Consider the following 26,741-nt stretch of genomic DNA (forward strand, 5'->3'; position numbering starts at 1 on the left):
TTCTCCCCATAATCTACTCCGTACCTTACACATTAGGGATAATTTACCAAGGTCACAACATCCAACTAACTCACTACAACTGTGAGGCAGCAGTTGGGCGAGTATACCACCTGATGAGATTTCTTTTGGTTCGATTTTAAACCAAAGTACCTATATACTCTCTCTTCTGGGCAATAAAGGTTCCATGACACTACATAAAAAAACTAGAGTGAAGTTATACTCTTATATCCTAGTCATACTTGTTATTTAACCAGCATAGAAACATAGAAATCCAACAGCACAATATCGGCCCACAAAGCTGTGCTAAACATGTCCAGAGGAGATGTCAGGGGTAAGATTTGTAAGCAGAGAGTGGTAAGTGCGTGGAATGGGCTGCCGGCGACAACATTATGATGAACTGTAGCTGGCGTTTAACATTCTCTCTTCATTGATTCAACTTGACCCGCTGAAGAGTTCCAGCACATGTTATCACCACATCACTGATTATGAGACTTTGCAGGTGCAGCTGCAATGTTGGTTGTCAACCTAACATTACAGCTTCGCCGGGGCAGGACATCCAAAAATCGAGCCTTTAACCTGGACACAGCCGGAATCGCGCAACATGCGCGTCTATAGAAACGGCAGTGCCTCCAGAACCAACATATACTTACACCGTCTGTTCCAACCGCACGGGAACGTCCTCCCCTGCAGCAGTCTGCTTAATGCGACTACTCCCCACAACTTCCTCGCCGCCGCCATCTTCCGAAGGGACACGCGCACGACGTCATGACGTCACAGGGGAATTAAGTTTGTAAATGTGTTTTGTGTGTGTGTTGCTCGGATTCCTTCCGCAGATTTTCTCTTGTTTGTGAATGCGTCTGTGTCATTGCAATAAACGCTCTAAGACTTGGCGTTGGTTTTGGCTGACTCGTATTTATTTTACATTTATCTCTTGATTGTTATACTTGAGTCGTTTGCAAGCACAGTTGATAGAGTAAAGGCAGGGAGCTCATGATTTCTACCAGAGCAGATCGACAGGACTGACATCCTGAAAGCAGTCAACAGATCGAAGGACCTTAGGTTGGTACTGGCGGGATTGTCATACTAGGAAATTTAAAAAATGGGCTGAATGGCATCTTGTGTCATAATTAATAGTTGGTTTAATCATTGTAACATGTACCAAGATACAGTGAAAAGCTTTTGTTTGCGTGTCATCTAGGCAGATCGTTCCATACACAAGTACATTGAGTTGGTACTATAAAAATGTAGAATATAGTGTTGTGGTTACACAGAAAGTGCAGGTAGATAAATAAAGTGTAAGGGACCACGATGAGATAGACAGAGATCAAGGGTTTATTTTTTTAGATCATGAGAAGTCTGTTCAAGAGTCCAATTGCAGCAGGATGGAAAGCCTTGAGCCTCGTGGTACTATTATTTCCAGGTAATTTCACGTCAGTCACCAAATTCAACTTGGCACTTCCTAGTTTGAGTTCCTTGTGTGTACGATGCTATTTTGCTTTCAGAAACATGGAACACAGGGAGGGGGGATGTTTTCCCTGTGCAGATCCCTTTCAGACTGCTGCCAGGCAAATTAATTCACACTGTCCTGGGACAGGCTATTGTTGATCACCTCCAGGACAACTAGGTACAGGTATTTACAGCAGAACATCAGACTGGGACTCCACTAAGTTCCATTTTGTGCATCACCCACTTCACATCTATGCTACAGACCTCCCTGTTCATCCATTGTTGATTCAAAAGCATTCAAAATCATGGGTGAGGTTAATGTTTGCTGTGGCAGATCTACTTTTAATCTAGTCTAAGCAATCTTCTTTCAGTCTCCCCAGTTGACTCTTTGCCAACTCACCCGCTGGCCAACCCTTACTCTCCTGATTTGATTAAACATTAAACAGTCCCTGTTGCAATCCTTCTGCTACCCCAGTAGGTCCCTGAGTGCACTTCCTTCACAAACACAACACTTAAGAGATTGGAACTTGTGAAAGAAAGACACTTATGTGAGTTTTCTCATGCTAAATCTGTTTAATTAAGCTCAGTACCTTGGGCCCTGTGTTCAGCAGAATATTGATACCTTCAAGAATCAGATAAAATTGTTGTTTGCCCTCTATGGAGTATGATACATGACAACAATGGGTCATCAGGATTAGGGGCCGAACAGCGGCACAAGAAGCAGAGCAGCTTCCTCATAACTCCAGCAACCCGGGTTCATTTTTTTCTTTTGGTGCTGTCCATGTGGAGTTTGCATGTAATGCCTGTAACTGCATGGGCCTCTGGGTTTCTTTCACATCCCAAAAAAATGTACAGCTTGGCCACTATAAATTTCCCCCAGTGTGTAGATGAGTGATGGAACCTAGGGGAAGTGGATGGGAAGGTGGGGAGAATAAAATGGGCTCAGGTAGTGTTCAGGTGGGCTCAGGTGAATCAACAGTGGTTTTAAACATTTAAAGGCAGAGCTTATGTAAAACAAGGAGCTTTTCCTGGCAAGCTGCCAAAGACCCAGAAACAGTGTCCTTAAAACTAAACATTGTTGTAATGAGGACAAATTGAAAATAAATTTAACTCAGAGGAAGGGAAAAGCAACTTTAAAATTATGAATAAATCAAAAAAGCAAATATATTTTTCATATATCTTTACTAGAGTTTCAAATTACATTCTCTGTACAATAATTCTTTATAAAGAATTACAATAAAGTGAAACAAAACATGAAGGAAATACAAAGACACTTTTGTCAAAACAATTTAAAATGAACAAAACCAATTTGGCTCAAATCAGAAAGGACTCAAGTGTGAAACCAATCAATTGAAAACTAGATTATTTTTATGGATATAAGTAAAAACAGTATCAATTGCAGAGTGCTGGGAACCTTCTTCACACACTGTACAAAACAACTATAACATTTGCAAGTTGAAGTGACAATGCAGAAGAAAACATGCAAGAAAACAAAGTCATTGCTTTTGAACATTCTCTCTCCACAGATTTTCAACTGATCTTTTTCCAGCATTTTCTGTTTTTACGTCAGATCTCCAGCATCTACTATTTTGATTGTTTTTCTAAACAATAATATAGAAAAACAAGAGGTTTCTAACATTGAAAACTGTAAATAATATTTTTAATTTAGTTGTATTTGCAGAAAAGGATTACATTTGAACTTAAAAATCTCCAACATTTGCAGTTATAAATTTAAGCTAAAGTCAAACTCACTCTTTGAAATCAATAGGGTGTATAGCTCATCAATTCTTAGTATTCAGAACATTCTGTCTAATATTTTTCTTAAACTATTACCACCTTCCCCTCCCCTTCCTAAAAGTGCTAACTTGTAATGGAGTTTGGTACATGTCTGCAGTGTCAGTAGACTATTCAACAATGGGAATCATGTCAGACTATACTTAGCACACACAAATCTCTCTCTCTCTCTCTCTCTCTCTCTCTCACACACACACACACACACACACACTAGAAATCTGACTCATTTCTTGTCCCTCTAAGCGGTCAATTGAAGTGATGTCACAATTAATCCTGATAAGAGCAGCTACTTCAACAGAAACCGAGGATTATACCTGGTCTATTTGGCTCAGTACAATAGAATTATTTATCCAATAAACCATCAGGGTTGAGGATTGTCCCTGACTATTCTTCCATTTTTGACGTTGTGGCCTCTCCTTCAATATAAATGACCCCAAGGGATTTAAACTCAATCAGTTAATGCTGAGGTACTGTTTAACATCTTAGAGGCTAGAGAGAACTGGAGATTTTGAATTTGATTCAAACACCACACATCCTTTCCAAATGTTTAAGTTATCAAGTACTGGAATCACATTTTATGAAATCCTGTAAACTTGGGTTACCTTAAATGAATATAGTCAATATAATTTTAGGAGGCAGGGAATCTTCAACATCATACCCTACTGATTGTTTTCAACCTCCAACTTGAACTTTAGTGAATTTAGGGCCAAGTTGAAGATGCTATAGCCTACTGATTCTTTTTACATTCCACTGAATCATACACTTTAAGTATTATACTTTTCCTTATCCTTAAAAATGCAAACTCATAATGGAGTATGACATCCTTAACAACTGACAGAATAACAGGAAACATAAAAAGCCAAAAACAACTGGGATTTAGAGAATGGTGTAAATGAGGCTCTCAAATGTCAGTCGTGCGGTTTGCTCCACTGCAAAAATACTTGACAACTGTCAGTAACTAAAGTGAGCCAAGACAAAGAATGACAATCAATCCATGAGGGGTAGATGACATTAAGAAAATCTATTATTGTGTTGTTTGGAAATATCCAGAGGTAGCTGAAGTTAACACCTGTAGTAATAGATGAGTTCAATAGGTTCTCTGAACCATAGATAGAACATAAGATCCATGGATTCAATGGTTATGCTCAGACAGAGATATATTAACAAAAATCACCCACAAGGAACAGTTATTTGTCAGTGGCAATATTGAATCATGTTGTTCCAAGGTTGGATGAGTTTCAGGAGCTGAATTTTAAACATTCATCTTGCACGATTTGTGCAGGCCTCGTTAGCTGCCAAAACATTCCTTAGCATGGCAGCTGAAGTGTCAATAATCCTATCTAAGAGAAAGCACACATACTCTTTTGGTGCGTACCTAAATGCTCCTATGCAAGTTGAAGTAGTTAATAATGGTTTGTCAGTGTATTTACAAACAGTATACAATGGGCAGTGCTGACATATGCAGATATCCAATTCCTTCACATTATGTGTGAGGTAGGTTATTGGTAAATCCATCTTCTTATCCCATCTATTACATAGAACAGCCCTTTAATATTCTTATGTTGGATAGGGCCAACCTCTCTCCTCATGGAGTGTAGAGATTGTACACAATTTTCAGTTCTCAGCAGGACATGATGACCACACATCTCCCTGACACTCGCATATGATTTGATGAGGCCTGCAGTGGTTAGAGTGTGCCGCTGCTTTTTTTTTGTCTGTCCATTTCTTTTCCTTATAAAAGTAACACAAATTGTACTCATACTGGATATGTGTAAAAGCTTTCAGACTGGTGTTTTTGTTTCCCAGAAGTCATGGTTTAACAAGCAACTTCTCACACTAATTGGAACCTACCCATATGATTTGCATAATGTTTCCTGATGTATCTTTCATTAGTTGGTAGCTTATTAAGAAATTGATTAGTAGGGCTACCAAGAATAACTCCAATCTCAATGCTGATTGATTGATGAACACTAATTTGAACTACCAACCCACTAGAACAGAAATTCACATTTTTATCAAGATTCCTAACAAATTAAAATTAATTTTCAGCAAAGTAAAACAATTAAGGAAATATGCAAATAATTTGAAATATAGAATCACAGAGCTGTGGTGGCATCCATCGGTCGAGTTTCCAGGGCGCAGGCCTGGGCAGGGTTGTATGGGAGACCGGCAGTTGCCCAAGCTGCAGGCCTTCCCCTCTCCACGCCATCGATGTAGTCCAAGGGAAGGGCACTAGGACCCATGCAGCTTGGCACCGGTGACGTCGCAGAGCAATGTGTTGTTAAGTTCCTTGCTCAAGGACACAAACACGCTGCCTCAGCTGAGGCTCGAACCAGTGACCTTCAGGTCACTAGTCTGATGCCTTGCCCATTAGGCCACGCGCCAACGCAGAGCTGTATAGCATAGAAACAGGCCATTCGGCCCTAAATATCCACACCAGCTATTACGCCTATCTATATTAATCCTATTAAGTTCAGAGACTTCAATATCTTGGCGATTCAAGTGCTTGTCCAAATATGTCATACTGTTGTGAGAATATCTGTCTCCACCGCTCCTTCAGGTAGCATACTACAGATTCCAACCACTCTATAAAAATATGGATTGAGTGGTTTTGAAGTAAAAAAAATTATTGAGTGTAGGCAATAATCTTCAAATTCTATTTTTGTGAATGAGTAAGATGTCAAATCTTACTTCGGCTTCTCTCCCATGTATAATCATTTGTTTGTGATATTTGTTAATCCCACTCCCAATTTTTAAAAGCATGCATTACACTGACCTCAAACACAAACTCCTTAGATTGTCACTGATGGCAATGAATGGGTATGTATGTTGTTGCTTTCATTTTCTACACAAAATGATTATGTCTAAACATTTTCACTTACTTACTTACTGCCCATTACGCCTGCTGGTATTTATCCGGTTATAGGAGGGAGACTCTTTCCACACCATGAAATCCACAAACTGACATGGTGCTCACCCAATGGATGTGACAAGAACCAGACTGGCCATTTAATGACCAATAGTATGTGGAGATGATCCTTGCAGGATCTAAAGATGAAGAGAGGAGCAGAAACAGGAAGTGATCTCCACCTTGTTGTAGCAGTGATGAAAGTCAAGCTGAGATGCACTGGGACCAGAACACATGCACAAAGACATCTTGAAGTTAAGACACTCAAGGCCGCAAGAGTGAGATCTGCCTTCACCATTCAGCTTAGGAACAGATTCCAGGCCTTGCAAGACCTTGATGAGGATTTGTCAGTAGACAGGATTGACACAATGTGGAAATGGATTGCTTCAGTCTTCAAGGAGAGCAGCAGCAAGGCCTGTCTAGGATACAGAGCTGGAAAGAAAAACAAAGAATAGATGCAGCAGGAAACATGGGCAGCCTTACAAGAAAGATGGAAAATTAAGAAAGTGCTAGATGCAAAGTCAATAAGACTCAAGGTCTTATTCAATTAGCTAACAAAAAAATGAAGAGATTTGTAAGAAAGGATAAGAGAGTCTGCATGGAAGAACTTGCACTGCAGGCCAAAGAAGCAACCAATCGAGGTGACCAGAGAGATATATACAAGATTTCAAAACTGGTACATGGAAAGTTCCAGGCCAGATCTAGTGGTCCCGTATGAGACCAAGAACGGTCTGCTTTTGACAACTAAGAAAGAGCAAGAAGCATGATGGACGGAGTATTTCAGAGAATTACTGAATAGACCATCACCAGATGAAAAAACTGACATACAAGAGGCGACAGAGGGCCTCAATGTTAACACAGATCCACCCAAGAAAGAAGAGATTGTTGCTGTATTTAAATCATTAAAGAACAGCAAAGCTCCAGGACATGACAAATTGTTCAAAGCTGAACCAAAAGTTGCAACAGCCATCCTGCAACCACATCAGGAAATGGAGACAAGTACCCAAGAACTGGACAAAGTGGGTCATTGTTAGGATCCTCAAGAAAGGAGCACTAAGTGATTGCAACAACTGGTGTGGCATCACACTTTTGTCAGTGCCCAGCAAGATTCTCGCCGAAGTCATTGTCCAGCAGATTACAGATGCTGTTGATGTGTGCTTGAGGAAAGAGCAAGCTGGCTTCAGGAGAAACAGAGGCTATTTCAACCAGATCTTCATGCTGTGCAACATTATAGCTATTTTCTCTAGTGCATATTTTAATGTTACCATCAACAGACTGGAAATTTTAGATTAATTCAATACAAATCTGCCTTGTAATTCTAACAGGCAAATTAATCGCCATTCCTTCACTGTTGCTGGTAACTTTCTACCTAACAGTATCGAGGGGTATACCCACACCTCGACAACTGCAGTAGTTTAAGAAGGAAGCTCACTGCCACCTTCTCAAGGGAAACTAGGGATGGGCAATTAAATGTTGGCTCAGCCTTCAAACTCCACATCCCTTGAATGGATATAAAAACAGAACATTTACCAAGCATAATTAATTTCAATCAATCAAGTACAGAGCATATCTTTTTCTACATTAGCTCAGGTCCATGTTGGAGTCCAAGATTCTTAATTAATTTACATGCACCATATACAATCATAGGAAGGAATGGAAACACAATCATTTGACCTGATTCAGTCCAAGATCTCTCCGACTATACATATAGCTTTAAAAAAAAACAAAGAACAGGTCCCATGAAACAGGAGTATGAAAAGAATGAGGAATATTTTAAAAGATACACTTAACTAGTCAATTTTGATATTCTTTAAACATCTGAAGATTCCCATCCCATCTCAATCTCTTTGCAGAATTGCTTCCCGTCTATATTTAAAAGTTACTTTATTTCATTAAGGCAACATTGTGATAGGAGTAATAATTCTGTTAAAACAGCATGTAACAGACACAAATATCCTAATATAAAATTCTACAAATTATATTTTACACATTGCACTTTAGCAGCCGCACCCTTACCCCCACTCATATTAACACTTGACACCAGTAAATAGAACTTCATCGCCAAAAGCCACTCTCTGCAAAATCCACCTTATTTTCCCAGACAACTATTCAGTCAAGTTAAATTAATTATATTCATTTCTTCAAGCTTTTAATTTCAAGGTTATTTATTTCACCTATTAATAAACTGAATGTCTAACTGTTGGATCTGATTGTCAACTTACTCAAAATGTACATGAAATCAAAGAATTCTATAAAGTCAAAACAGGATGACCAATGGAAATTGTGTTAATACATTGTCAATTATTTTAGAATATTGAGTAATATTAAGTCAATTAACTTTATGCAGATTACTACAGATTATTTTAATTTCTTATATAAAGTGTATTGCCATAACATCTCAATGATACAAATGCTTTACAGCATTTTAAAAAAATATATAGATGTTATCCAAGAGTTTTCTTCCAGGTTGATAATCATCTTTGTTCTTACGTTGTATTAATGGTTGTTTCTTTTGCAGGGGAGTAGGTGCTGATGGAACAAATTCTATTTCCACAAACATTAAACTCTAACAATTGCTCAAAACATATGTGATTTTGATCAACTATGGCAATTTATTCACATATAGTGCCAAGAACAAATATATTTAAACTCAAACATGCAGTCTGAAAGGAACTTAGAGGGAGTGAGTGACAGATGATCTTCTATCAGATAGTATTGTGAATAAATGTAAAGATGAAGACATCTGTGTTCCATCACTATTTGAACAAACTGCAAAGAAAACTGAGCGAATGCTGTAAGATTCGTATCAATTTAATTTTACAATTTCTGTTAATAATTTCACACAGTATCTTCTAACTGTCCCACATTCCAAAGGGTGATATCCCAATCATCTGAATTTGTAATTCACTAGTACATCTTGTATGAGACAGAAGGAGTCAAGAGTTTTTGGTAACTCAAGCCTTCTGACAGCTTAAAGCCAGTTTGATGAAACTTTGCAGTATTCAAGTTTCAGTAAATAGGCAGCAGTGGAGTGGGTGGAATGTGAAGGAGATGTGATTAGTAAGTTAAGTAGGCTTAGATGTCACATTAGGGTCTGGGTCCACAATTGGCAGCTGGTTGGGGCGAAGTGGTGGGTGGTGTAAGGAGGGGAGGGTGTGACAAGTGTTGAGTCAAGTTGTGAACATATCGAGTGATATTAAGAAGAGAAAGCAAAGAAACCTCTCCTAAGTCAAGTTCCTAGAGTTTGGCTGGGTCCTGCTCTGGAAACAGTGCAATTCCAACCTGATTAGGCTAAGAGTGTTGAATGGTGAAAAGTACACTTCAGAATCACAGTGATTAATTTCTTGTGGAAAAACACACAAAATGCTGGAGGAACTCAGCAGGCCAGGCAACATCCATGGAAATGAATACAGTCGACGTTTTGGGCCAAGACCCTTTGGCAGGATGGAGAAAAAAAGATAAGGAACCAGAGTTAGAAGGGATGGGAGGAAGAAACACAAGGTGATGGGGAAACCAGAAGGGAGGGGTGAAGTAAAGAGTGGGGAGGTTGATTGGTGAAAGAGATACGGGGCTGGAGAATGGGGAAACCTGATAGAAGAGGGCAGAAGGCCATGGAAGAAACAAAAGGGAGGAGCACCAGAGGGAGGTGATCAGCAGGTATTTAGGTAAGTTGAGAGAGGTAAAAGGGGATGGGAAATGGTGAAGGGGGGGGGGAACATTACTGGAAATTTGAGAAATCAATGTTCATGCCATCATGTTGGAGGCTACCCAGATGGAATATAAGATGTTGCTCTTCCGACCTGAGAGTGGCCTCATCACGACAATAGAGGAGGCCATGGACTGACATATCAGAATGGGAATGGGAAGTGGAATTAAAATGGGTGGCCACTGGGAGATCCGTCTGCCAGAAATTTGATAAATGACCAAATGTGACACACAAAACACTGGATGAACTCAGCAGGTCGGGTCGTACCCATGGAAAGAAATGGACAGTTGATGCTTAGGGTTGAAACGCTTCATCTGCACATTCTCATAACGACTGCATGGGTTTCCCCTGGGTGCTCCAGTTTCCTCCCATGTCCCAAAAATGTGCAGGTTGGTAGGTTAACAGATTGCTGTAAACCGTCCCAAGTCTGTAGGTATGGTAGAATCTAGGAGGAGGGGCAGGTAATTGAGGGGTACAAAAATGCTGGATGAACTCAGCAGGTCAGGCAGCATTCATTGAAAGGAGCAGTCAACGTTTTGGGTCAGGACGAAAGGTCTCGGCCCGAAACGTCAACAATGCTTCTCCTTATAGATGCTGCCTGGCCTGCTGTGTTCCACCAGCATTGTGTGTGTGTTGTTTGGATTTCCAGCGTCTGCAGATTTCCTCGTGTTTGCCCAGTTACTTTGCATCATTTTGGATATTTTCCCAACACATTGAACTCCTCACCATTCCCACTCACCCCCTTCCACCCCAGATCCCACTCGTGTCTCCTTAGGCACACACAAATGATGCAGGGTGCAAACTTCATCCTACCCCTCCCCTAGCCTTTCTTATATACTCTCCTCAAACAGCACTGCTTCCACCAATCCCTTCACCCAACTGCAATATTTCTTGTAGACTTCCCCCAGTTCTGATCTTTCTGCCTGATCACACACCTAGTAAGTTGGGCCACTTACTTTTCTCATCAAACTTGCCCTGGTCCTACCAAGCTAATAACCTTTACCCTCTCCGTGATCTCCCCGTAACCAGCACTAGTTCTGGTTGGCAGATTTTTAAACACAGTTGAAATATGCAGTACAATGTCCCAAACAGCTCCACTGCTAATGATTAAAGTTTGAAATACAGTCACTGTTGTCACATAGACAAATTTAGCAATGAAGTTCAATAAGGAGCAACAGAGCAAACGCTTGGGTAATCCGTGCTTTGGCAATATTGCTTAAGAGACCAGAACACAGACAACTTTACAGGTGCCATAAAATATTTTATATGTAACTGTACTGGTTGAAGCATTAGCTCTATGATAATGGACTGGCTTGATCAGTTGCAGAGCTAGAAATAATTAAAATTATGTTACTTGGCCAAAGTCTAAATGATAAAGATGGCAGATAGTGCAGAGCAAATGCTCCAAGAGAAGAATCTGAGGTTTAGTTAAAACATGGGCCAACAATTCAATGTGAGTTTAGTATCTAACAATATATGGATGAGGTTGATTTATGGAAATCCACCATGTTCCACATAAAATGATTAAAATTAAGGCACTTGACACAAGATAGGTGGTAGCACTGTGGTTCTTTTTCATTATAGCGCTGTCCTAAAATCTTCCCTCTGGAGTGCATAGTGGGTGTGATAACTAAAATATGCACACAGCCATCATTAAATAAAAATCAAGATACATTTGCAGAGCTTAATATTAAAGTAAACATCTAATATGAAAGAAGAATATTCATTATTGCGGGCTGAGGTTCTCTGTCTTACTTATTTATCAAAGAAGCTATCTTTGCAGCTCAAAGGAAATCTTGGAGTCCTACAGAATATGTGACTCTTATGGCTTGGGGTAAAAAAAAAATTCCCTCCACTGACCTCAGTCAAGGATGCAGCTATACATTTCTCTTTTCTTCTGGCTTTGCTGTTTTTTGTGTTTGACGTTACTTAAAGAGGAAAATTGCACCTGGAGCTTGCCAGAACAGGTTATTAAACATGTGCTCAAATAATTACCTTCCTTATAATCAGCAATGCAGATGATCGAGCAATTGCTAAAAATATACTTCCTAACACAATTCCAGCTCCAAAAGAACAAAATATCTATTCAGTGTCATGTGATCTACATCTTCTATCTAGTGTAGTTTGAGTATATTCTAGTTTAACACGTTCTGCAGAAGTCATTATCCTTAATATATCTTATATTATGAGTAGGCTGTGTAATATACTCTTGCATAATACTCCTGAACCTGTGTTCTGGCACTATTTTTTTATGATATGAAGGGAGACACTGAACATGTGGTTTAAACGGGTTGGACCAGAACATTCAAAGGATAACACAAATCTATCTTTTCCTGTTACTACATTCTTCATATACTAAACCAGTATACAGGTAATCTCCATTCCATTCCTGTGAGCTGTTCATGACCCGAAATGCAGCTGCAAAGCCAGTACCCACATGCAGAAGATGTCAACAGACTCGCAGCAGCTGGTAAATCCATTCCATCAGTCTCCCAACTGTTCTTTCGTATGTACAGGCTGTATCTGTGTTGGGTGTTTGTAAACTGGGCAGGATTTGTAAAGTTCCAGAGAAATAGCCAAAGTACCAGCTGGGAGCAAGGCATTGTCAAAGACATTACCTTGGACTGCAATTAAACTGAATTCACAAAATATTTGTGATGGTTTAGTGAATTTATGAGGTTTGCTATATATTCAGCATTACATCAGAATGTGAATCTGACAGATGATAGGTAACAGCATGAAACAACCAAATTGTTTCTTAAGCTGGCACTTGGGCTCCTCTTTGTATAATGGCAAACAGAGACCATACATTCAATCAATCCTATTCTTAGTTACTGGTTTCCTTGGTCTTTACACAAGAGGAATTAAATATGCCAAAAATATGCCTACATTATTAAGTGCAAAATGCAGAACTTGAAGACTTTGTGAGTACAGTATTCACATAGATAAAATAATATTCTGTGCAACTCTCCCTCACTTAAATCCAAATCAAGCGCTAGTCTTGACACCATCATTAATGGTGTCGAGGTCTTCATTGACAATGACAATGGACAAACCACAAATGAATGCACAGAATATGATTTCCCTAAATCTCACTGAGCTGGGCTGTATTGTTGCGGTGGTAAGAAGATGTGGAATGAAGCAATACAGACATCCCTCAAAGGATTAACATTATAAAAATAACTTTAGCAGAAGAAGATCTATGAAGCAATATGCAAATGATCATTTAAAAAAATTCCTACTCTGCCAAGTTATGAAAAGAACTTGTGCAGTTCCTGACTTAATAGAATATAAATTCTCTTACGTTTTTAAAAATAAAGATACAGTTGTGTAATATTTGGGAGAGGGATGTGGAAGGATTATTGTTAGTTCATTAGGAACAGATGTATCTACATGTGACCAGGACATTAAAGAAAAAGCACCACTTCATTAAAATTTAATTGCAGATTTGCCCATCATCAGCATAAACTATTAACTTTGTAGTCAAGCAAGCCCTGAATAACGCAGCAGGATGCTATTTACATATATGCTGAACAAATATCTTCTAAATCAGAAATAACATTACACTTTTTTACACCTACAGAACTGAGCTCACAAACAGAGGCTCTGTAACTTTCGGAGGAGGGGATAAAAAGTTCTGCTCTTAAAGTAAAACTCTCTTATTTTACTCAATAATAACAACCCTCTATAAAATATACTTTTCTTTTTGTATAAGATAAAACTATACATTTTACAAAATATAAATTTATTTTCCTGATTTCTATTTGGTAAATTTATTTTTCCCAACCCAGAATGTCAGTTTCCAAGTATAAAACATGCTGGATGAAAAAATAACCATGTATTCTCAGATATTTTGGGATGGTTCACACAGGTCTCTTCATCATCTTGTGCTGAAATTAGGTTACCAATAGCCTAGAAATTCATGTGAATCCAGCAGTGGGGCACCAACAGTGGTGACTAGTGGTTGAGGGCTGGAGCGGTGGTCAGAGAGGAAAAAGATCAAGTGGGTGGTCAGGACAATTGGGGAGGTTTGGAGGGAGGGTAGGTGATTGTGTGGATTGCAGTCTTGGTATAGATAGGGATGGGGTGGGGGAAGGAATTAGTGCAATTTGGGAGTTGGGGGAATTATGGCTAGAACGGTTAAAGCCGGGTGAGGGCTGCATGTGGATCTTGTGCATGACTATAATGGAAAAAATCACGTCAGAGATGCAAGGATGATTCAGAACTGGATATGCTCGATTGAATTCCTGCAAATGATCTAGAAATGGTCACTACTGCATTTCATTCCAGAGGAAAACACTTTTCATTACGTGATTGAATTTCTAGTCAATTTCCATTATAATACAGCCTCTAGAGATAATCCTAAAACATGCTCCATTAGAAATAAAGCAGTCATTTTTCCTAACTGTCAACTTGCATAGGTCCAGAAGCTGCTTCTTGCCCGTGGTATACTTTTACATGAATGATATAGAGATCCATTATGATGTATATACCAGTAACTGCTTTCACCCAGTTATGAATCATTATCTCCCCAGGGTTGTCATCACACACACTGGAATTATTTTTATCCCAATAATGCTTAAAAAATTGCCTATTTGTTGATAAGTGCTGTTTGTTTATTTACTCAAGTAAATGCAATTTTTTGATGTCATTCATACATTCTATTCAATTTTAATTTCAAATACCCTTTTCAATATTTAAGGCAGTAAGAATCATTGCATCTATCATTTGTAACTGATTTCAAAAGTAAAGTTTAGAGCAAGTGCAGGACACCCATGTAAGCATCAGCCAGTTAGACACTGGCTAGGAAGGATTGTCTTTTGCAAGTTACTAAGATTCAAATCACTAGGGTACCTATTTGTATATTTTCAACTCCCCGAGTCTAAGTTCAGCACAGTACTTGATATAAGTGAATATACCACAAAGGTCAAAACAGATATCTCTAAACATTTCTATTTCTTTAAAACCTGAAGGGAATGCGGTTTCCTGAGTATGAAACAATGTTACTTGCTTCTAGAGAATAAGTGCATAGAATACCTGCTGCTGCACAGGGACTCTAGCTGATTGACAGGGTGGGATATTCACAAGCAAATCTAAGTACTACATCTGTTTTATGTACATATAGAGTGAGTGCATATTCTGCAATATACAGACAATAAGGTTACAATCTGTTTGACAGGTCAGCCTGATGTCACAGCAGCATTTCCAGTTCATTCTAAAATCCACAGTAAGAGAGAATAAATATTAATGGCTTCCCCAATCATTGGAAAGTGGAGCAATGTGTATTCTTCCTAATAATTTTTACCCCTTATCTGAAGGCGTGAACACCCACAGGGGTACAGTTCTACAGTCACCTTTTGCCTTGCACTGCATAACTCAAGAGATTGTTTTTGATTTAGTCTAAATGGTCAGTGGCAACTGGAAATTCTGGTGGTGGCATCCGTCGGTCTCGAGAGACCATGGATCTGCGCCTGGAGTTTCCAGAGCGCAGGCCTGGGCAGGGTTGTATGGGAGACCGGCAGTTGCCCAAGCGGCAGGCCTTCCCCTCTCCACGCCACCGATGTTGTCCAAGGGAAGGGCACTAGGACCCATGCAGCTTGGCACCGGGGATGTTGCAGAGCAATGTGTTGTTAAGTGCCTTGCTCAAGGACACAAACACGCTGCCTCAGCTGAGGCTCGAACCAGTGACCTTCAGGTTACTAGTCTGATGCCTTGCCCACTAGGCCACGCGCCAACACATCTGGAAATTCTACTATGAAAATATTATAAGACTCAAGTCTTCATCCAGCAACATGCTATTCCAGCTGGACCTACACTTATCAGGAGCAGACATTATTGCTCACCTCTCTTTCAACTAAAGGTGTTAAGACCAAATGCCCCTACATAAGTGGATTAACTAATTCAGTACAAAGCAGGAACTAAGCACAAAAATTTCTGAGTTTAAAAACCAACGTTCACAGGATACATTCTTGAAAAGCAGGAAACTCTAAACTGAAATTTTCAAATAGAAGTCATAAAAATAAGAGAATGTTTGACATCATGTGATATATGACCCAGATTTGTTGAAAGTGTACATCTAGTTTTGTGAAAAAGTTGATGAAAACTCAGCCCTTCTTCTCAAGGGTACGTAGAAATACTGGTGACCTGAGAGGACATTAAGAGCCCCCCAAGATTTCAGCCGCAACTTCCCAATTAAGTATTGGAAATATTTTTTTAAAATTATATATTATATAAATATTTTTAAAGTTGGACTTCAGAAGTGCAGATTATAACAATTACGACATCAGTTTCCTTTCAGTCATCACCAGTGACCAACACATCCTAACACTCAGAGACTAAGAAGTAGGTATTTTTTTTGCTGGCATTTAGAAACAGTACAAGCTTCCAAAGCTGCACTTGATATTTGTAGTAGTTTGTACTGAATAAGGGATGGACAATGTTGGCTCTCTTGTCTTTGAGAAGGAAAACTGCTCCCTCTGAATCCAACTTAAGTTTTGGGATTTCTAATATGTTACATATTTAGAGTGTAACTGTAAAAAGTCTTTCCTTTTCAAAGTTTATGGGCAACATAGCCAAGGCTAGCAAAAAAAAATGTTTTTTTTTGTTCTGAAGCATAATGCTCCCTGACCTGCTGAGCACTTGCAGCAGGTTCTAGTTTTATTTCAGATTTCCAGCATCTGCAGGTTTTTTTTTTCATTTAATGGTAAACCTTTCCCTTGTAATAACTGCACATACTTGTTACGTGCTGCAAGCAATGATGGGTCACAGTATTCATATTGTGGCTAGTTAACATAACAGATGCATGTAGCTTATATACAATAATACATCAATATTTACCATATTTCCTGTCATTGCTCTTGTATAGTCACATGTAAAAAGTATGTATCAATGAGGGGGAAATCTACCATTATTATTGAGTTTACATTGTACAGCATCTGTGCAGGTGGCAATTGTTTCAGAACTTTGCAAATACCACCCCACCTCTTCTCTCTTTAAATGAGTGGTTTAATAATTTAGAATTGCTTAATCAGTACCATATTTAATGACTGGATTCTTAGTTTTCAAAGGAAATGCTGTGGATGCACCACCAAGCCTGCTACCCTGTGCAAACCAAATAAGTTAGAAATGAAAGAAAGTGATTCACTTCTCTTCATTACTAAAGACCTCAAGCAAAAGTGGTGTGAGTTTCATGGTATGTGCAGGATTAAAAGACAGAAACCGGTACTGTTTGGCGTGCTCCTCACTCAGGCTCCGGAGGTCTGTCAGCTTCTGGATCATCTTTGGATACAACAACCGACTACTAGGGGATGGATGCTTGACCCGAATGTACATCTGCAAAGTCTCAGACAGCCCATCTTGAATACGTTCCACTTGAGCACGGTCCTGTAATCCAGGACGATCTGGAGATGCAGACAAGAACAATAGGTCATAAAACAGATTTCACAGCAGCATAAACACAAAGAAGACGATAATGTCAACCTTGTGTAACTCCCTGGGTCGCCTCAGGCTCGCTCAGCTCGTTTTGTCTAGGGGGAGCAGCCTTCGGCCCCGCCAAACTGGGTAATCAGCTGGTGTGGATGCTGTGTGATGTCCCCGCCTCGCCCAAAAACAGACAGTACACCATATGCGATTAAATGAGTACAATTTATAAAGGTTACTATAACTAAGTGATTAATAACAATACAGTATATATGAAGAGAAAATTAAAGAAAAGGCGCCAAACTTATCAAAGTCCAAACCACTTCGTGCACAGCCGTTGGAGCTCAATTTCTGAAGTCTTCTGGCCACCATTCAATCCCCTTCGAACTCCTCGACTCGCAGCTCAGGACCCTCCGAACTCCTCGACTCTCCAAACAGCTCAGGACCCTCTGAGTGGTCAACCAAGCACATCTAGCTTCATCCTCCCCCCCTCGGAGAATCTCCTGGCCTCGGACCCCCCCTTTGGGGTCCGATCCTCGCCCAGCTTAGAGCATTGCGTCCTCTCTCTCGACCCCCTCGCGCCGATCTGCCCAAAAGCCCGTCAACAAAAGCTTACAGACTCAGAAGAAAGAACATTAATCCCCATTTGGTTTACAAAGGAATACCATTCTCGTTATCAGTAAATTAGCATTCCTGCTAGTTAACAAAAAAGAAGAAACCCTCTTTACACTTTAATAAGTTATGTTGTGAAATCTATTCTCATGGTTAGGGGTCCAATGTGTATTCTGAGCTGGCATGCCACTGCAAGTTGAGGGAGCGTTATACAATACTGTCAAAGATGCTGTCTTTCATGTGAGATGTTAAAACTCACGTTTCTACTTAGTTATGACATTATTCAAAGAGCAGTAGCCCAGTGCCCTGACTAATGTATACCAAAAAATACCAATCTATAAACAACAATCGGGTCATTACCACAGGATCTTGCTGAGCAGGGGAATTCAGAATGAGAATGACTAACCTTGCTAGAAGCTGGAATGCCCTCAATGACCTGAATTGGCTTTTTCCGCATTGTAACAATTTTATGAATCTGTGGTTATTGCGATGATGATGCTTTAAAAGTACTTGTCTTTGGACTGATGATGTAAATGTAATTGCAGTAAACGCTCATTTATCTGGGATTTATGCATCCAGAATTCTCATACAACTGGCACAAATTTCTAAGAACATCACGATCACTGGCAGTCAACCAGACAAGGGCCCTTTTATTTCCACTCGTTGCTTCTGCCAGTTAGCCAATCTTCTTTGAGGATAGTATCTTTCCTGTAATGTTTATTCCAGGAAATAATGTAACACTTTAGCAGCCACATGTGCAGCATGAAGCTTCCTGAAAATCTAAGTGAACAACATCCACCGATGATCCTTTGTCTATTCTACTTGTTACTTCCTCAAAGAATTCCAACAGATTTCTCAGGCAAGATTCCCCCTTCACAAAACCATGCTGACTTTGGCCTATTTTGTTATGTGTCTCCAAGTAAACCGAAACTTAGCTTTCAAATACAAATTACCTTTCAGGCAGGATACCTGAACCAACCTGTTGTAGGCAATGCATGATAATTTGATATTGCAGCGACTATTTGGAATAATTGCTGCATCATCTGTATTCATTTAAATTCAACATGTGTTCTTCTTATTGTTTGGGATGGAGGGGGGGATAGGGTACTCCAACCAGGTAAAAGTTGACACTGGAGTCAGGTTTTTAAGAAAAAGAGTTGGGAAACCTATGTTTTAAAGTGGTATGACAAGAATGTAATTTAGAAGGTAGAAAATTAATTTTAAGTTTAATGAGGTAACTCTGAAGCTAGACACCTGACATTACAAGAAGAAAAGGCATTGTTTGAGAGTCAGTGCAGGGAAAGCAGACTGGGTGTTAGTTTCTTTTTGGTCTAGATTAAGGACTTAATTTTACAATTAAGGCAAGATCAGTAGAGTGAAGCTAACAGTTTACACCTGGGTAATGACAGGAGCTGGAAATCTGGCTAAATTATTACAATGTACTTCACACTCACTTGGCATGGGCAGGTTGTGCAAGCCAAGTACAGAAAATAAGGTACAGACAGGCAGTCATTACCACAAATGGTGTGCATAGATACCAAACCTGTGTGGGAGGTTGTCCTTATTTTTCATTTTGCATTTATAGTGACAATTTTGTTCTGTTTTAAAGCATTGCTGCTGTCCTTACCTGGTGAAAGGATGCAGATGGCCATGAGTAGAACATGTTCTTCTTCGTGCAAATTTAGATTCTTTAGGCCAACCTGAAATTTTACCAGTGGCTCCAGCAACTCCTTTGAATGACCAGCTGGAAAGGATAAAAGAGTGAAAATCTCTCTGGATAAATTTCTAAATACACTCAGGTAAAAGAAATCATGAAGTGTTTTTATTTCTCCCTCATTCTTAGAACTTTATGGTAGGAGATTAAAATAACTTAGAGTTGTAATCATTTTTGTTATTGCAGGTGACATAGGAAGAATACCCAGCTTGATAGATACATGCACTGAATGTCACACAAAATGAGGTCACGATGATGATGCCCCAGTTTTGTACAGAGTTTGATTTCACTGGCCAGTTTTTAACCAGAAAAGCGAAACTTAGGTGAATATCTGCAGATGGCAAACCCAGAAATGAGCGCTTCAAAATTATTTTTGTATCAAACCCATTCTCAAATCTACAAACGTTTATGTCATGGGTCATCTTTGGACCCTGATGTCATGTCCACATCAGGGACTCAAAATATGATCTCACTCCCTAAGTGATACTCATTTTGTTTGGAGGTTAACATGGTCTTACCCGCCACACATTCCTCAACAGCTCCCAATCTCTAGGTTTCTCCTTGAGACTTTGATCTGTAGCCTACCCAAACCCACAAGCTCTCACCCCAATCCTTAGCAGCTGATTCTTTGATCTCAGTCCCACAATCTGTCCCAGCTTTTGATCTACTGCTCCTCTAAGTCCCAGACTCTGGTTGCTTTCATTTCCCTTCACCCCCAACATCACTGCTGGGGCATCTGAATCATTCTACCTCTCACCCAACCCAACCCCAGCCCCTTACCAATGCTGGGTTGATAATTACTTCTGTTTCTTCCTCTTCTAAACCTACCACCCTTCCTAATAAAATCCAGATCCCTCCACTACCTTGCCATGAGAAATATACAGGTGAGTAATGACACCTTGCCCCAGGACCCCACCACTGAACTGTAATCCTTTCTACCACCACATTCCCCCCCTAGGTGCAATATAATGTTTGAAATCAGCTATTGTAGAACTGATCCACGTAGTATAACATTACAGCAAATATTCCATTTATGTTACTAGTAGGTGCCCCAGAAGGACAGATGAGAAATAAGCATTTCTAATACAATAGCTGTCACTTTTATCGGGCACTCCATGAAGTGAAATATCTCTGGGGTCAGATGTCCCAGGGAGGAGATAACTCTTTGAAGGCATTAGTCTCCTACATTTACTCTTTTCCATGATTTTGGGACACTGATGGGGGGGGGGGGGCGCTAATTAAGGAATTATGTTTCCTTCATTGTCTTGAATTTTTTAACTAACTTATGGGTACTGAGGAAGGGAAAATTAATACAGAAATATCTGAGTTTACACAAAGGTAATATAGCCCAGCTTGAAATATCACACAATCACACAATCAACATTTGAAGTGAACATATGAATTAGTTATGGTCTTTGACTATTGATGCTCTAGTATCTGAAAATGAATTATCCCTTTGGGAGATCTTTCACTCCAAGGTGGTAGATGAGAGCATTTCCTGCCATGTTATATATCCAAATGAAATGAACAGGATCACAGCACAAGAACAACAATGCTATTTTCTATGTTGCATACGGAGGAGTAATTCCACTGAGCATAGTTAAGATTAGGCATTTGCGCATTTATAGCTTTGGCCTCAAAATATACAAAATTACTCACTGTACTTATCAGGAAGAGTCAATGTCAAATGCCTGTAAATAGAAATAGATGTCCTTTGTCTATTGTATGTTTCATCTGATCCTTTGTGATTGGGATCATAGCTTTCACCACTTGATTCAACTTAACACTGCATGCACTCTGCTAGATTTCCCCTAGTTTTCTTGTATACCCATCCTCATAGTCTGTGGAGATGCCATTGCATAAATGATAATGCTATGGAAAAGGTGCCCAATCTGTTATAATGATTGGAAGGCAGGATTAAAGAGATACTTTCTTTGATTAAAATATGTGTATTATTAGTAATGTGTTGATTATTATGCATTGGACGCAGAGGTGATCCATGTTAATGGAACACCTTAGAACTTCTATCCCTGGTAAAGCTAGCACATTAAAGATTGAATAGACAGCATGGGGTGAGATGTAGTATGTTACCTAGCTAACTTTCACATTCGCTTCCTTCCATGTTATTTTGATAGATTGGTGTGATCTGCCCATTATTTATATAGAATTTATTATCAAAGGGCATTAGATTCCAGTAATTGGCCAACTCAGTGAAAATGGATTTGTTAGAATAACTGAAAAGCACACTGATTCTATGTGAGGACCTTTGATAAACCCACAAATAATTGGCAAATTGAAATTTGGCAGTTAGGAAACAACCAATGAAGACATGACTATAAGCACAGCAATCATGGTTTATATTTGCACAATTTTTAAAGCTGTTAACAGACATGCCAACTCAACTACAGCAGCTCTTATTTTTGCAGGCGGTGTACCAAATAGATCCTACCTTGCTGCTGATGCAAAGTGTGAGTGCGCAAAATTTTAATTTGCACCTATTCATCTTATGCTAATACTAACACAGTTTTATTCTTGAGGGTGAAAACTTCTTCCTCCTGCTATTTTCACTGAAGTCAGGAATGTGCCAATAGCGCTCTGTTAATGTGCACCATGCAATTCAATTTAATGAAAAATTATGCACTTACTGCACATTCCATGCAGGCAATCATTAATTTCCTTCAAGATCTTTCATACAGCAGATATGCTAAACTAAGGAAGTGATCCTGGGATTTTGAGATCATCCACATATGAGTGAGATCTAGGGTCAACCATGATGGAATGGCAAAGCAGACTCAATGAGCTGAATGGCCTAATTCTGCTCCTATGTCTTATGGTCTTAAATAAATCAAGGACAATGCAAGATGTTCCTGCTAAAGCAGATTCTCACAGCATTCCACCACCCTCACTGGACCTTCCACCCCCATAATCAGTGATTAGATCTCTAACCACCCCTGCCATCCACCGAGCCTAACCAAAGCCATGTGGGACTCCATATGGATCTCCCACACCATGTTCACCTTGACCATTGGTCCAACCTTTGTCTTAAACAAAAAAGTTCCTTGGCTCATATTGCATTGCCTTCTTTACATGCCATTACAGGTGTTATTTAAATTCTAGTCATTATTTTGGAATGGCTTCTTGATGTTGATGCTGCAAGTAATGACCAAAGGAAACTCCCCTCAAACGATGCACAGGATTGATCAGTTATTACCCTGTGCCCTAGAAAGTACCTGACCAATTTTTCTCTACTATATGTCCAAGGATATAGCAAAATGATGACTCCAAAGTTCTGTCAGGATTCCAAGTCCTTTTTGATGCAAAAGATGAGGTTTGTGGTGGAAGAAACTGTTATGCCCACTTCAAGCATAATCATGAACTCTCCAAAGGAAATTGAGAGTTGGATACTTACCCACTTAGACTAGCACCCAGGATCCACAGCCTTGCACCTGGCTCAGTTCAGATCAAACAATCTGTGTGACCACAGCAAGTGGGTGCATCTTGAGGATTGAAAACTTTCACAAACCAGCAGCAATTATTTTTTTTATATACTTGCCTCAATAAGCAGAGACTGGTAACCAATTTTCAGCAGATTATTTATTAGTGGTGGCATCCGTCGGTCTCGAGAGGCCATGGATCTGCGCCTGGAGTTTCCAGGGCGCAGGCCTGGGCAGGGTTGTATGGGAGACCGGCAGTTGCCCAAGCTGCAGGCCTTCCCCCCTCCACGCCACCGATGTTGTCCAAGGGAAGGGCACTAGGACCCAAGCAGCTTGGCACCGGTGACGTCGCAGAGCAACGTGTTGTTAAGTTCCTTGCTCAAGGACACAAACACACTGCCTCAGCTGAGGCTCGAACCAGTGACCTTCAGGTTACTAGTCTGATGTCTTGCCCACTAGGCCACGCGCCAACATATTACTTATTATAAAGTAGGAAACACTTGAAATTTCCAACTTTTGGAAAGGCACATGCATGCATACATTTAATGTAATGGGTGAACACTAAGCCATGACTTTGCATTACAATGTACATTTTTGGAGTGGTTTTTGGAAATGTCATGCCCTTGTTTTTCCTCCCTTGCATACATATGTTCTTGTATTAAAGAGCGGCATAAAAAATGAGGCAGGCCATGTTAAATTAATTGAATATTTAATATTCTGTTTGATTAATCTAACCAATTCTTTAAACGATTACAGACATTTTTGACAATGATAGGCTAAATACCAACCTTTACTCTGTGGGAACTAAACTAGAATGGTGCAAGTCCTCAGGCTTTACATCAAATGAGACACTGCACATTTCTAGCATCACTGTGGGTGCTCAGCATGTGGTTTTACCAGAACCTATTAAGTAACTTGCAGTCAGACATGGAGGATGTAGAATAAATATGATTTTAGTTCTTTTTATTGCTTACCTTTGGTGACGTCATTTACATTATATTTGAAATAATCTCCACAGTTCCAGGACATATCGTCCAATGAGAAGGATTGGTTTGATCGCAGCATAATAATTTCAATTGCACTTGACTTCAGAAGGGAAATTTGGTCATCCGTAGACAATTCCCTGCAGATTGAATAAGTTCTACCCTTATTAAATATTTCTGCATCAGTACTTTTGTTGTACATTAACATTTTATTGATAAATTTTAGTATTTTTTAATTGATATTTCTCCTGTATTTTTCTATTATTTTGTTTCCTTTCAGCTGATGACCATTTTGTATCTTGGCCTCCTTGAGTAACTAATTTTCATTTGCTATTCTGTTCCAAACTTTCAGAGAAATTGTAGTCTATATCTTGCACAGAGTGGAAGGATATGCACAATAATCTACATCTGGAACAGAGTAGAATGAAGGAAGATGGTTGGGGAGTGGTGGGGGGGGGGGGAAGTGACAGGGAGCAAGTGGAAATAAGGTTGACATGGGTAGTTACTAAGCCGAAATTAAAGGCTCCGATATGCAACATTTTTTTTAGCACCACTTTACATAGCGCACAATGACTTGTAAATCCGAAACACAGATACAAAAAAAAGTGTTTACTCTTTTTTTAAACTAATAGAGAATGGGACAGAGTTGTATCAGTAAGTAGAGCTCCAGTGTTGATCCTGTGCTGAGTTAGCTGAAGCAGCTGTACTGGTGCCCATAGGCTAGGGAGATCTCTGAGTCCCTCTGCTGGACAATGTGTGGAAACAGCAGGCAAGAATGGGCTTTGTCGTAATGTTAAATTTTAATTTGGCAACACCTAGTGAGAGGCTGAATGACTGGTTGCACAGTGATGGTATTTTATTACATACAAAGCCCAAGGCACTGTTCAATGCAGAACCCATCTAATAGCAAGGCTTCATCTGTAAGCTCCAGCCATTGTGACAGTGGAGCTTGTACAGGAAGTTAGTTGGTTAGTGGGCTGTGAGTGGTGCCAGTAAAGGAAAATGTGGACAAATGTTCCAAAATGGAGAGAGGGATGGATATTGTGAGGTGTGGGTGTAGGGTAGGGAGCTAGTTTCAGGGAGACAGTCAGTAGGCATGAGGATATAGTCAGCATGGAAGAAGCTCCAAAGCTGTGGCTGAAACTGAATCTCTGGGAATTATAAGTAGTAGAAATGGGGCAGGTGACCACAGAATAAGGTTGGGTCCACCTTAACAATTGCCAGAGCAGGTCTTGACTTTTTGGTTCAAGATGCTTCAACATGCGAGGCCCACATTGTTTGTTGGCCTTGAATGTAAAAGTACAAGAGTACACAAGTGTCACATGATATTAGGCATCATTGTGCATGCTAATGCCTTCCATGTTTTTCATCTTACAGGACCTGGAACAAAATCTGGAATTGTGATACCACAGAAAAATAACCTGTTACATGACTGAATTTCTATTGCACTGGTACACAGAGCTCTACTCAGTGCTCAATAATAGAAGAGAAGGAAAAAGGAGAGCTCAAGGTGGACAGGACAAAGGTCAGCTATTAACTTTTGACAGCTCATTCATTGTCATAAGTTACAGTTCTAGCAAAACAAAATTAAAAATTGGAAATTTTCCAGGTAAGTTCTTACAAATTCTGAAACATTGCTGACTAATGTTAGCTTTATTGTGGTCATTGCTAATGCAACAAATAGCAGCCAATTTGACTCACACATGATGATATATAGATACACAGTAATTCTAAAAGATTGAGCGAGATCATTTGCAAAGTGTATTGTGTGCAGTGATTAGACTGAATCTGTGACCATACAGTAAACAGTGTGCCCATTGGTATTCAGCGCTCCCAGTATGGCCTCCGGTATATTGGTGAGACCCGCCATAAATTGGTAAAACACACACAAAATGCTGGTGGAACACAGCAGGCCAGGCAGCATCTATAGGGAGAAGCACTGTCGACGTTTTGGGCCAAGACCCTTCGTCAGGACTCAGTAAAGTAAATTGGAAGACCGCTTTGCTGAGCACCTATGCTCCATCCGCCAGAAAAAGTGGGATCTCCCAGTAGCCATCCATTTTAATTCCACTTCCCATTCCGAAGTATCAGTCCATGGCCTCCTCTACTGTTGCAATGAGGCCACACTCAGGTTGGAGGAGCAACACCTTATATTTCGTCTGGGTAGAAAAGGTAGATGGGCATCCTTTACACTGATGGAAACTCAAAACATGTCCCAGTTCTGGCTGTGGCAATGAAAGCCAAATGTAGAGTCAAAGGGTGCCAGCATATGGCCCACAATCATGTGATTCTGCTCAATGCCATAACTGATCCTTAAAAACTAGACAAATATATAGGTTGCTATTACCCCCATTTTAAAAAAAAGAATATCCAAATAGTTTGTTCTATTGAAACTATGTAATTAACAAAGTTAGTTCTCATATCAGCCATTCTGCAGATCCATTAGAATCAAAATGGAGGCAATTTTGCGCACAGAGCAACACATAGCAGGGACCTAGTTGAGAATGATCACACAGATCTCATGCATCCTGCAAGAATGTATGCCTACACTTGAATTGTGCTTTTATCACAGCTTAGAATCCAAAAGCATACCCCCCAGAGTGAAAAGAAAAGACGTGCCTTAGTTAGGAGGGATGAAATACATTTTGATTTATTACATTTTCAGGACACCCTAGGGTTCGGGGGAGGGTTGGGGATAGGTGGGGTGAAGATTGGTGAAGGCACC

General features: G+C 39.8%; 2 protein-coding genes and 1 long non-coding RNA gene across 4 annotated transcripts in view; 1 reads left to right on the plus strand and 2 right to left on the minus strand.

Moving 5' to 3' along the window:
• Window positions 1-753, minus strand: part of LOC132384701 (uncharacterized) — a 44,667-nt gene extending 43,914 nt beyond the window's left edge. Inside the window, exon 1 of the mRNA XM_059956075.1 lies at window positions 651-753. Within this exon, the coding sequence (XP_059812058.1) occupies window positions 651-738 (88 nt within the window). The 5' untranslated portion in view covers window positions 739-753. The remainder of the gene's footprint in view (window positions 1-650) is intronic.
• The window catches only part of LOC132384700 (vitamin D3 receptor-like), a 211,624-nt gene that overhangs the window by 23,279 nt on the left and 161,604 nt on the right, over window positions 1-26,741 (minus strand). Inside the window, exons 8-10 of one of the 2 annotated variants that reach the window (XM_059956074.1) lie at window positions 24,008-24,156; window positions 19,513-19,629; window positions 17,099-17,254 (exon numbers count right to left, since the gene is read on the minus strand). In XM_059956074.1, the coding sequence (XP_059812057.1) occupies window positions 17,099-17,254; window positions 19,513-19,629; window positions 24,008-24,156 (422 nt within the window). Of the gene's footprint in view, window positions 1-2,611; window positions 17,255-19,512; window positions 19,630-24,007; window positions 24,157-26,741 lie in introns of those variants that run through there. The other variant, XM_059956072.1, reaches the window with a different exon arrangement.
• Window positions 752-25,607, plus strand: LOC132384704 (uncharacterized). The gene is made up of 3 exons (XR_009508990.1): window positions 752-1,059; window positions 19,495-19,684; window positions 25,394-25,607. It is a non-coding gene; the product is annotated as an uncharacterized LOC132384704 (long non-coding RNA).

This window comes from Hypanus sabinus, chromosome X1 (assembly GCF_030144855.1).
Source record: "Hypanus sabinus isolate sHypSab1 chromosome X1, sHypSab1.hap1, whole genome shotgun sequence".
In the NCBI taxonomy this organism is placed as follows: Eukaryota; Metazoa; Chordata; class Chondrichthyes; order Myliobatiformes; family Dasyatidae; genus Hypanus; species Hypanus sabinus.